The sequence below is a fragment of the Podarcis erhardii genome, assembly GCF_964252035.2.
Source record: "Podarcis erhardii genome assembly, chromosome: 12".
In the NCBI taxonomy this organism is placed as follows: domain Eukaryota; kingdom Metazoa; phylum Chordata; class Lepidosauria; order Squamata; family Lacertidae; genus Podarcis; species Podarcis erhardii.
Genome location: NC_138513.1, coordinates 38,150,558 through 38,162,628, shown reverse-complemented (window position 1 = coordinate 38,162,628; position 12,071 = coordinate 38,150,558). Strand labels below are relative to the sequence as shown.

The following is a 12,071-nucleotide window of genomic DNA, read 5'->3' as shown; positions in this document are numbered from 1 at the left end:
TTTCTTCGAACCCCCCTGTGTTCTCCTCTGTCCTCCGGAGCTCTCTGAGTTTCTCTTGGGCGTATTCATCGTTCTCCGTACCCTCTATCAGTTCCCTCTGCCCCACCAATGCCGCCCCACACACCCAGCGGTCTTCAGGGATTACATGCCTTACCTCAGGCGCTCCCTCCCCCTCTAAGTACTCAGGTTTCCTGGAAAGAGCGTCTGCCCTCACGTTCTCGGAGCCGGGCACGTAACGAATCTCAAAGTGGAATTTGGAGAACTCCTGGGCCCATCTCACTTGTCTCTGGTTCAGCACTCGGGCTGTTCTCCAGTATTCCAGATTTTTGTGGTCAGTTCGGACTTGAACCTTGTGCTGCGCCCCAATCAGTAAGTGCCGCCATTTCCGGAATGCTTCATGAATGGCGAGCAGTTCTCGGTCGTACACTGTGTAGTTCCTCTCGGATTTGTTCAACTTCCGCGAGAAGAATGCACACGGTCTCCATTCAGACGTATCTTTTCCCGGCTGGAGAAGAACGGCCCCCACCGCTCGGTCTGACGCGTCAGTCTCCACTCTCATTGGTTGTTGTAGATCCACGTGCAAAAGTTGCTCTTCCGACGCAAACGCCTGCTTTAAGCGTTCGAACGCCCTCTGCGCTTCTCCCGTCGAAACAAATTTCTTTTTGCTACTAAGACAATCCGTGATGGGCGCTGTTAAATGGGCAAAGTTTTTGATGAACTTCCTATAGAAGTTTCCGAAGCCCAGGAACCTTTGCACGTCCTTCTTGGTCTTTGGTGTTTTCCATTCCAGTACCGCTTGAACCTTGCTGGGATCCATGGCCAATCCCTTGTCAGACAACCGGTACCCCAGGAATTCCACCTCCTTGGTATGAAACTGACACTTCTCCAGTTTCACCCACAGCCGGTTTTCTCGCAGCTTGCTCAGTACCTCTCTTACATCTCGCACATGCTGCTCCTCGTTGTCTGAGTACACCAGGACGTCATCTAAGAACGCTACGCAGTTCTTGTAGAGCAGTGGCCCCAGGACGTGATTCATGAATGATTGAAAACAGGCGGAGCCCGCTTGTAATCCGAAAGGCATAACCAAGTACTCAAAGGCCCCCAAGGGGGTGAACATAGTGGTCTTCCACTCATCCCCCTTTCTCACACGTATCAAGTTATATGCCCCCCTAAGGTCCAGCTTGGTAAAAATTTTCCCTTTTCTCACCCGTGTTAGAATGTCATCAATTCTGGGCATAGGGAAAGTCACTGGTTCTGACACTGCATTTAGGGCCCTGAAATCACATACAAGCCTGGGCTTGCCCGTGGTTTTTTTGTCCACAAAGAACACTGGGCTGCCCCCCACCGCTCGTGACTCTCTGATGAAACCTCGCTTGAGATTCTTGTCAATGAACTCCCTTAACTCCTGCATCTCACTGTCTGACATTGCATACAGCTTGCCCACTGGCAATTGTGCTCCTGGGAGTAAGGTAATTTGACAATCAAAGGGTCTGTGCGGGGGCAGCTTATCTGCTTCTTTTTCTTTGAATACGTCAATCAAGTCAGCGTATTGTGGTGGCACCCTCCCCTTGTCCATCATTTCCATCCCTGCTAGAGTGGCCCTGGCGCCTGCCTGAGCCTCTCCCTCCTTGCAGTGTTCTAGGCAATGTGCTGATCCAAAGGAAACCACTCTCTGATGCCAGCCTACTAGCGGATCGTGTAGCGCCAGCCAGCTCATACCCAAGATAATAGGAGCTCCTCCCAAGGTGGCTACGTTAAACGCTATCAGTTCGGTGTGTCGTGCCACCCTCATTATCATTGGTACAGTCTGTTGGCTCACTTCTCCTCCCAACAGCTCCCTCCCATCAATCGTGGTAACCTGCAAAGGCTTACTCAATGGGATAGTCTGTATCTGGTGTGCAGCTGCAAACTCTTTGCTCATGAAATTACATGAGCTACCTGAATCCAATAGCGCCTTTATCTTCAGTGGGTGTCCGTTTGCCAGTTCCAGCAACACCTCTATCACAAGCGCTGGTCTTGGAGGTTCCGGCGTGGGCACATTCATTACTCCCTGGCCTGGCTGCTGTGCCCTGATGTTGGCAACCAGGCGTTGGCTTTTACTTGCTCCGTGATTTCTTCTTCCTCCTTCCCCCCAACAGTTCCCGCCATCCCTTGCCATTCCTTCCTTTGCGGACAGACTCTGGCAAAGTGACCTGGCTGTTGGCAGAGATAGCATCTCTTGCCGCTCTTTCCCTCCTTCTTCCGCCCTTCACTGGTGTTTGAAACTGCGCGCGCGCGCGCGCTGTTCCAAGTTCCATCGGCTCTGCTGGTGGGAAAGGCTGCTCCGGAATCTCTGGAATGCGGAAGTCCTTCCAACGTTCCCCCTTTCCTTCCCGCTTTTCCATAGCTCTAGCTTCCTGGCGTGCCCCAATGGACAGCGCTGATTTAGTCAGCTGATCCATAGACTCCGCCCTAGGCGCCCGGGAAAGTTCATCTTTCACTGCCGGAGAGAGACCTTCTTCAAACAGCATTTGAATAGGTTCACTAGCAAGGTCCCACCCAAGTCTATGAATCAGCATGGTGAACTCAGTCCAGTACTCACGTACAGATCGGCTCCCCTGTTTACACGCCATTAACTGCCTGCGCACCACTCCCTGCTCGATCTCGCTGGAAAACATCAAGTCCATGGCGCGGAAAAACTTCATTGTGTCCTTTAAGATTTCATTATTGGCTGCCATCAGGGGCCGAACCCAGTCCCTCGCCCCTCCCTCTAGATGGCCAATCACGTACGCCACTCTAGAGTTCTCGTCGGGGAAGTCATCAAACAGCAGATTGAGAGCATATTGCATCTCTGTCCTAAAGGCTTGATAGTTCCGGGGATCCCCCCCAAATTTCTGCACCAGTCCAGGCACCCGTCTGGCAAGTGGGGTGGTCTTCCCCTTATCTGCATCTTGAGCCCTCCTCTCCTCGAGCCTCGCCGTTTGCAGTGCCAGCTGGACCTCCAACGCCCTGTACCTTTGTTCCAGGCTTGGATCTGCCCCGGCTCCTGCTCCCCCGGTTCCGGCTGGTTCGCTCATGATGCCTTCTGCTTGCACAAGCTGCTTTCAAAGACTGTCAGATTGCTGTGATGGGATAATGAGCTGCTTGTGCGTAAAAGCTTGATCCCTCTGGGGTTTGGCTGGTCATCCAAACCGATGCACTAACGGAGCCCCCAAAGCATGACTCCGTCAGTCGCTGGTAGAATCTGACAGTGGGCGTCTACGGAATTTATGCCAACATAAAAGCTGTTTGACAGACATGCGCTTTCGTGACTCTCTGCGTGACAGTTTCCGGCGAAGGGTGGGCGTTCCCAACGGGGGTCCCGTTACCTCTCCACTACTCTCACTGGAAGCATCCCAGAGCCTCCCCTCCGCTGTGACTCCTGCACTCCCCCTGCTGGTTCCCTCTTCTGCTGCAGATTCTCTCCTATTCTCCTGGAGCCTGTCCACCACCTGTCTCTCCGATGGCAGTTCCCTGACAGCTACATATTTGAATTTGGTCCATTCTGTAGGTAGGGGGGCCTTTAGAAATTAGTAGATGCAAATGTTACATCCGGAGAGTGTTTCGTTTTGTTTCTTCACTTTTTAAAGGACCATTTATTTCCTTGGTAGATTTGAGCAAGTGCTTAGGTCTCATTCTCTCCCTGAAAGTGCTGACATATATACAGGTCTTAAATTTGCTTGGATCGTACAGTTACTGATTTTACACAATCCTGATAGAATTTGGGTTTTTTCAGACATTTTGGAAAGGATGGAAGAGGGTGAGGGGGAGAGAGGGAGTTGAGAAGATGCATAGGTGTTGTGTTTGAGGTGTCATTGTATCTGTGCGCTCAAAATCCTGTTTCAGAGCTGAAGGCAGCAGCAAAATTCAGGCGCGGATAGAACAGCAATCGGCCCGAGCCTCACAACCTTCTTCTACCCAGTTCAGAGCTCCTACAAAACCAGCAGCGGGTCCCAAGACCTCCCCACTGAAAGACAATCCTTCCCCTGAGCCTCAGCTGGATGACATTAAGAGAGGTATGGTTTTGTAACTTCACGGTAAAAATACTTGAGAATTATCAATGAATTTGCTGTGAATCCAGTTTTCCTTATTCTTTGTGTCCCATTTCAGACAGATTTGTGGAAATTGATTTGTTTCTCACTCTGAATAATGTGGCAGCATCCACAGTAGACCTTACCGCAGCAATTTCTTTTTAGCTAAAAATTGGCGGCAGGGGGCCTCGCTCCAAAGTGGCAAGGCCAAAGTTGCATTTCTTAGTCTACAGAACTATGAAGTCCTTGCATATAGTAGGTGAAGGTGGGTCCAGTGATTTCTCTTCTGTTTCTCAAGGGAATAATTGGGTTACATGTTCTGCACTGGTTTAAAAATGATCATTTAGCTTTTTAAAATACGCTTCGTGTAAATTCTGCAAAAAGTTGAAAAGGCACTGAACTTCAGTTGTGTCTGAAAGAAGGTATAAAAAGTCTTGCAAAACTCAAAAGCTTGGTAGAATATTGACAATAAAACGATCGCTGTATGTTTGCCACTAAATAGTAGCCTTCCAAATAAAATTTTATGCTGTTGTCATGATACATCACCTATATTTCAGAGGTTTAAAAAAACAAATAAAAATGCTAATTTATTGTACTGGTTTCACCCAAAATATCTAGCTGCGCAATGAAGCTTCTGTTACTGATTTGCCTATCTAGGAACAAATATTGTCAGTGTGAAACTAGTGGCCAGGCCATGGTAAAATCTAAGTCTCATTAGTATTTCGGGTCAATCGGCATTTCCAAAGACAAGCCCTTCTTAGTAAGCCAGTTTAAGTGCTCAGAGCAAAACAAAATGCAGTTCACTCTTATTTGAACTGCAGACAGTGGAAAAAGTATATAATCCTATTTTAGACTCCCCATTACATAAGAATTCAAATTCCCTGATACACTGGAGTATTTGTCAGAGTAAAACAATTAGGTAAGTAGTCGACAGATCTGTTAGAATCCTGTAGAAATGTGACTTGAAATACTTGCCTAGTCCATCTTTTTGCAGTGAAGGGAAAGAGCTATCATGTGTAATACATTTCTTTTCTAATATATTTTTCTAATCAGTGGTTGGCAGACTACCATATTCTGGTATATCCCTACATTTTTTTAAAAAAAAATTGCATTTTTTTGTTAACTGCTCTTCATTAAAAAGATTCCAAGGTAGTGTGCAAAGGTGTAAATAAAACCTTTACATATATACATAAATACAAAAATAAAGCTAATAAATAAGATTTGTATAAACAATTTACAGCACAAGCAGGTTAATTAAACATTATGACTAAGGCAGTAATCCTAAAGGCAGCAATCTTATAATAATAGTAATAACAATAATTTATTATTTATACCCCGCCCATCTGGCTGGGTTTCCCCAGCCACTCTGGGCGGCTTCCAACAAAATATTAAAATACAGTGGTCTGTTAAACATTAAAAGCTTCACTAAACAGGGCTGCCTTCAGATGTCTTCTAAAAGTCTGGTAGTTGTTCTTCTCTTTGACATCTGATGGGAGGGCGTTCCACAGGGTGGGTGCCACTACCAAGAAGGCCCTCTGTCTGGTTCCCTGTAACTTGGCTTCTCGCAGCGAGAGAACTGCCAGAAGGCCCTCAGGCAGAACGATGGAGGTGGAGACGCTCCTTCAGGTATACTGGGCCAAGGCTGTTTAGGCCTTTAAAGGTCAGCACCAACACTTTGAATTGTGCTCGGAAACGTACTGAGAGCCAATGTAGGTCTTTCAAGACCGGTGTTACGTGGTCTTGGTGGCCGCTCCCAGTCACCAGTCTAGCTGCTGCATTCTGGATTAATTGTAGTTTCCTGGGCACCTTCAAAGGTAGCCCCACATAGAGCGCATTGCAGTAGTCCAAGCGAGAGATAACTAGAGCATGCACCACTCTGGCGAGACAGTCCGCAGGCAGATAGGGTCCCAGCCCGCGTACCAGATGGAGCTAGTAAACAGCTGCCCTGGACACAGAATTGACCCACGCCTCCATGGACAGCTGTGAGTCCAAAATGACTCCCAGGCTGCGCACCTTGTCCTTCAGGGGCACAGTTACCCCATTCAGGACCAGGGAGTCCTCCACACCTGCCCGCCTCCTGTCCCTCAAAAACAGTACTTCTGTCTTGTCAGGATTCAACCTCAATCTGTTAGCTGCCATCCATCCTCCAACCGCCTCCAGACACACAGGACTCCAGACACACAGGACCTTCACCGCCTTCACTGGTTCTGATTTGAGAGAGAGGTAGAGCTGGGTATCATCCGTGTATTGATGAACACCCAGCCCAAACCCCCTCATGATCTCTCCCAGCAGCTGCGTGTAGATGTTGAAAAGCATGGGGGAGAGGACAGAACCCTGAGGCACCCCACAAGTGAGAGCCCAGGGGTCTGAACACTCATTTTCCCCTGTCCCCACTTTCTGAACATGGCCCAGGAGGAAGGAGCGGAACCACTGTATAACAGTGCCCCCATTTCCCACCCCCTCTAGACAGTCCAGAAGGATGTTATGGTCGATGGTATCAAAATCCGCTGAGAGATCCAGCAGAACTAGGAAACAGCTCTCACCTTTGTCCCTAGCCTGCCGGAGATCATCGACCAGTGCGACCAAGGCAGTTTCTGTCCCGTGAATCCCGACTGGAAGGGATCCAAATGGTCTTAGCCTCTCTTACCTGAGAGTAAGCCTCATGCGGTTCACTTGGACTTCTGCGTATACATGTCATCAAAAGTGCATGGGCAAACAGGAAACAGCTAGCACTGTGCTGAAAAAAATGCAATGTCTGTTTAGGGAGGGCATTTCAGAGTCAGGGAGTCACCACAGAAAAGGCCCTCTGTTAACTCATACCATATCTCTGCTAAAGTCAGTACTTGGAGAAAGGCCTTTACAGAAAATCTTCAGACAGGAGCTGCCTGATATGGGAAGAGGCACTCCCTCAGGTATTTGGTTCTTAAGGGCTTAAAGGTAAGATAAACATCTAAAATTGGGCCTGGAAGCAAATAGGCAGCAAACGTACTGCTGAAATAACGGTTGTGACGTGTGTAAGTCCTTCGGTGCATGGCAAAATGCTGGCAGCCACATTCTGCACCAAGATCTTCACAACATCTAAGATGCTTTTAGATTTTGGGGGACAGATCTCAACGTTCTGCTATGGTTTGGTTTGGCTGTCTGCGTCGACGGCCCATGGAATCGTTTATTGACCTCCTTGCAAACGTCCCTTTGTTCCAGAGTTGAGAGCCGAGGTTGAAATAATTGAGCAGATGAGTAGCAGCAGCGGAAGCAGCTCGTCAGATTCAGAGAGCTCTTCTGGGAGTGATGATGAAACCTCGAGCAGCGATGGGAATGACGCTGCACACCCTTCCCCTTCCCAGCCGGGTAACAACAAGAACTCTGTTGCCAACGGAACCAGCAGGCCACAAGGAAGCAATCAGCTCATGAGCACGCTCAGTAAGTTTCTTGTCTTCTGCATGTCTTTATTACAGCACATGAGCTTTCTATGGGTCTAAATACACATTAGACACACAGGTGTGTAACTGAAACGCAGCGCTGGCTTTTAAAAGCGGCTTTGAGAAGGGGATGTGGGACCTAGCCCTTTCCTTTCTCATAATTTCCTTCTTTCTTTTTAAATTGCTCTCTCCTGAAGCTAGCATATCTGTTTTTTAAATAAAACATGGTGTCTGGTTCAGTTACATGTATGGGTGTGTATTTAGCCCACAATTGAATGCAGATCATTCAGCAAGTGGTCAAGCATGATCTACACAGATGGAGGTCTTTGGGGTTTAACAAAATCAGGTTTGTTTCTGTTTCATTCATTCATGTTGTAAAGAGGCTTACTTCCGAAGTCCCCTGGCAACCCATTGACTTTACTGAGCTGCATATTAGGGGTGTGAATGGATAGAAATAAGCAGACTGCTTCCTGCCTCTTTTATGGTGCCCAAGTGCTGCTTTAACAAAATAAATAAGGAAATGCTTAATAATAACTAAGAATTAACATAGATTTCATGGCCCCTCTCTGCAAATAGTGATATGATTTCGCAACTTGGCCTCATATGAACACAAAGCAGACTCGGTCTAAATTCTTCCAGCTGTGAATGAAACTGGTGCCAGCAGTTGCTGCAGAAAATGGGTGCTGCTGTTGCAGTCTGTCATCTGCTGGGCCAAGTCTGCAATGAGACAAATGAGCTTATTCTTTTTTAAATGTTAAACGCTACATGAAGCCAATAGTCAAGTAGATTGAAAGCTACCAGTTTGCAGGGCAGGTGAGTCACTGCCACCTCCAGACTCCTAGTGAATCTTAAGCCAGTGAATGCTGAGCAGAGGTCAACAACAGTGGCAGTCCTGTACATAAATTTCACTAAAATAAATATATTTATGATCTAGAATTAGTGTGTTTCAGCTTAACGCCCCATTTTTCTCCCCAGTGTATTTGAGGTCAAATACAGCAATTTTTCAGTGTAGATCACAGCCAACAAGTAATTCTAACTTCCTCTTTTTAAATACAGGGAATGACTTGCAGTTGAGTGAATCTGGAAGTGACAGTGATGATTAGAATGAGGTTTCTCCATTGGTTTTCTGTTGCAAATACGTGAAGATGTAAATCTCCTGAGGAGTAAGAATGATGCAAGTATAGAAGCCGGCTCACAGGAAACAGCTGTAAGTGGCATTTGAAGGTGAAGGTGAAGGGGGCAACAAATATTCCTGAAGCAAGGCTTATACTCTGTTTATTTATGTATAAATTGTGTATGTTGTGTATATCTTTTTGAAAGTTTTTTAATGGATGTGAATATACCAGTCTTAATTCAGTGACCTTTGCTCTTAACGTGCTGACGCTCTGTAATTTTGGTGTACTCCAGTATGATTCTTGCTGTTAGGAAAGGCTGTGTACCCCAATAAGATAAAGCAAAAGCTGTCTCTGGGGTAGATGTAACTCAGGTTTACCATTTTAAAAACAAAATAGGAAGTGGAGTACAAATTTCAAGCATCTGTATGCAAAGATGTCAAATAGCATTAAGGCAGGCGTTAATTGTCAGTAGTCTTGTCACCTGTGATGAATACAAATTTCACCCAGGCAAGGGAATTTAAAGAACTGGGATGTTTTTTCTTTGTTTTTTTTTCCTTTTGAGGTTCTCAGTATGACGCAAGTGATTGATAGAGGTATGTGTAGGCAGAGAGTTTAGTAGAACTATGCATAGGCTAATAACTTGTGGACTCACTTGTAAGGCTTTCTTACTACTGCTGAGAGATCGTATGCCGAAGTTTTTGCGACTGTACAAATAGGAAACCTAACAATGCCTTTTATTACTTCCATGTAAGAAATTCCACATACCTGTGCCCCATCACACATAGGTCTGCTGGCCAATATGCACTGTAGAAACCCACACCGCTCAGCACTAAGAATGGAGGGATGTATTTGAATGGTTTTATACACTGATTTGGGCAGTTTCAACCCCATTCAGTTTTGCTCGTCTTGGACTGCCTCTTGCCTTAAGCACCCACTTATGCCCAAGCCAAGCCCAACTAATAATATTCCCCAAAAAGGTATATCAAAGTATGATGTGCATAAAAGCATCAATCTTTATGCTTCAGTACACTTCATCATAATTATCTAAGTAAATTAATGCATATGTATTTCATATGGTTGTATGCATCATTGTATGTACTTGTTTATGTGCTGCTTGCCTTAGGAAATCTGGAGTGAATATACATATAATAATGCATATAATGGGCAAGAATTGTTGGCATTTTTAGCAGGACCGGCACAGGGGTGGGGGAACCTAACCCCATCAAGATTAAAGAGCCAGATGAAAATTAGAAGGGGAAAAAATCTGTGCACATAAACTTGATATTGAGATTTTAAGGAAATCCCATTCCTATCCAGTGCTTTGTGTTATGTGAACATACTGTATAGCGAAACAGATCTGTACACATGTGGGGGACTTTAATTCCCACCTAGAGAAGTGATACTTGTGTTGGAAACTTGCCTCATATGGTGAAATTCCTGGATTGTTGAGACCCATAACTTTTCAAAATGAGAAGCACAGAATCCCCCAGAACAAGAACTACCCATAGCATACCAGATTTAGCCTCTCCAAAGTTCCACCTGCCAGCCTGTGTGGTTTAACAGAGAACAGTGGACACAATCCTTTGTGTATTTGTTCCTAATAAGTGGCACGCATTGTGCAGAAGAGTTGCCTTGCAAATGGTACAACGGTTGCAGTGAAAAGCAGAAAACTAATTGTATAAAGCTTTTCAGATTTATCCAGACTTAGCTTTGGCATTATCAGAAGCCAGGTGCCCAGTAGTCAATGGCTGCCTTCATTGTTGGAGGTAGCATACTTCTGAATCCCTGTTGCTAGAAATCACAGGTGGGGAGGGTGCTGTTGTGCTGAAGTTGTGCCTAGAGGCTGTTGCCATCTACACGAGAGGAGCACTTGGGGCTTGGGTTCCTTGTGAATTGCTGCTTGCCATATCTGGCAACCCTTGTTCTAGCTTGGCGATACTACAACTCATTGAACTCAGTGGGGCTTACTCCTCAGTAGAACTATATCATTTAAGCTATTTATACTTTTGAGGCTGCGTACCTGGGAGTAAGCTCTGCTCAAAGAATGGGTCTTCCTTTTGAGTTAACGTGCATAGGATTGCTGTTCGAATTTAATAAATGTGTCAAGCAGTACCATTTTAGATGCTAACTACCTTCTAAATGACATATTTTATCTTGTTAAAGCAGTAAAATAAGTTTGGGTTTGATAGGAAAGTATCATGTATGTTTCATTCCACATTCCTTCCATTTCTGCTTTTGCCCAGGGCCTCAAAATTTCCAGAAATGTTGCATCTCCCATTCAGCCACCTCCGTCTTTGAATAGGCGAGTCCCTAAACATTCTCTCAAAGCAAGGCAGGAAGCCCCTATTGTGAGAATCAGTAGGCTGATCATATTGCTAATAGGTAGGAGAGATTTTGAGAGACAAGGAGAGCAGAACTGTCTAGGGTTGTCCTTCTTGCCTCGCGTGGAAAGACGCTATAACCTTTGTTGCAGCTACAACCAGGGGTGGGATTGGGTTGCAAGTCGTTCTTTTGAATGCCTTTCTTGTAATCTTTCAAATGTGATGTGAATTGGAGGAAGATGGATGCATCCCTTTAAAATGTTACGCAATTATAAAACAAATTAAATCCACTAGGAGGAAGATGAGCACTGTTCACACGTTTGGCTGTCTTATGCATTTGAGAGAAGAGGGCAGGAAAAAAAAACATTCATATGTTTTTGGAATGAGGACTGTGCATGTACCGCAATTTCTGCAGAAATTAGAAACTTAGGTACTAGAAGTGGAGTTTGCTATGTGGCAGAACCTTGCTTTGTTAGTTTCTAGTGTGTGGCCTGCAAAAAGATAGACTTGAAAATATGCAGCCACTGCTTGAGATGAAACCTTAGGTCTACTTCAGAGTGTCTTGCAAAGCTTTTGTCCCTCTTTGTGACTAACAGAAGAAAAATAAAAAAGCAAACAAATTGAGGCTGCAGTCCTGTGTGCACTCACATGGAAGTAAGTAAGATTCAACTTAGCTGGGCTCGTGGCCGAGTTGGCTTAGATATGGATTCTGCTGCAAGGCGTAGGATTTGGTAATGGCATCTAGTAATCTGAAGGAATTGAAACGACTGTACTCCCAAAGCTGGAAAGACTGAGGGACTTCCAGAGATTTTATGGTCCACACCTTGTGCACAAAGGCTGTTGTATTGAATAGATTTCTAATGCTTCTCATAAGCCACGTGTTGGCCAACTGAGTTAGCAGGCAGGACTATGTAGAGAATTGAGAACTATTTCAAATGTTACTGGAATAAAATAGGAACGAGACTGAACTCAAGATGTATGATCTAATATTTTTGATGCAGTTTGTGCCTCAGAATTATCTGCATCATTAGTTTAGACATAGTATGTTTACATTTATATGTAAATAATATATATATATATATATATATATGCCTTGTAAAATTTTGTAGGGTTTTTTTTTTCTTTTTAAAGTGTTATTTAAATAAAAAATGAACTTCAGCCATGCAA

The 12,071-nt window shown here is 45.2% G+C and overlaps 1 protein-coding gene across 1 annotated transcript in view; it reads left to right on the top strand.

Moving 5' to 3' along the window:
- Positions 1-12,071, top strand: part of EAF1 (ELL associated factor 1) — a 22,376-nt gene extending 10,305 nt beyond the window's left edge. The window contains exons 4-6 of the mRNA XM_081833901.1: positions 3,865-4,034; positions 7,251-7,469; positions 8,525-12,071. Of these exons, the coding sequence (XP_081690027.1) occupies positions 3,865-4,034; positions 7,251-7,469; positions 8,525-8,571 (436 nt within the window). The 3' untranslated portion in view covers positions 8,572-12,071. The remainder of the gene's footprint in view (positions 1-3,864; positions 4,035-7,250; positions 7,470-8,524) is intronic.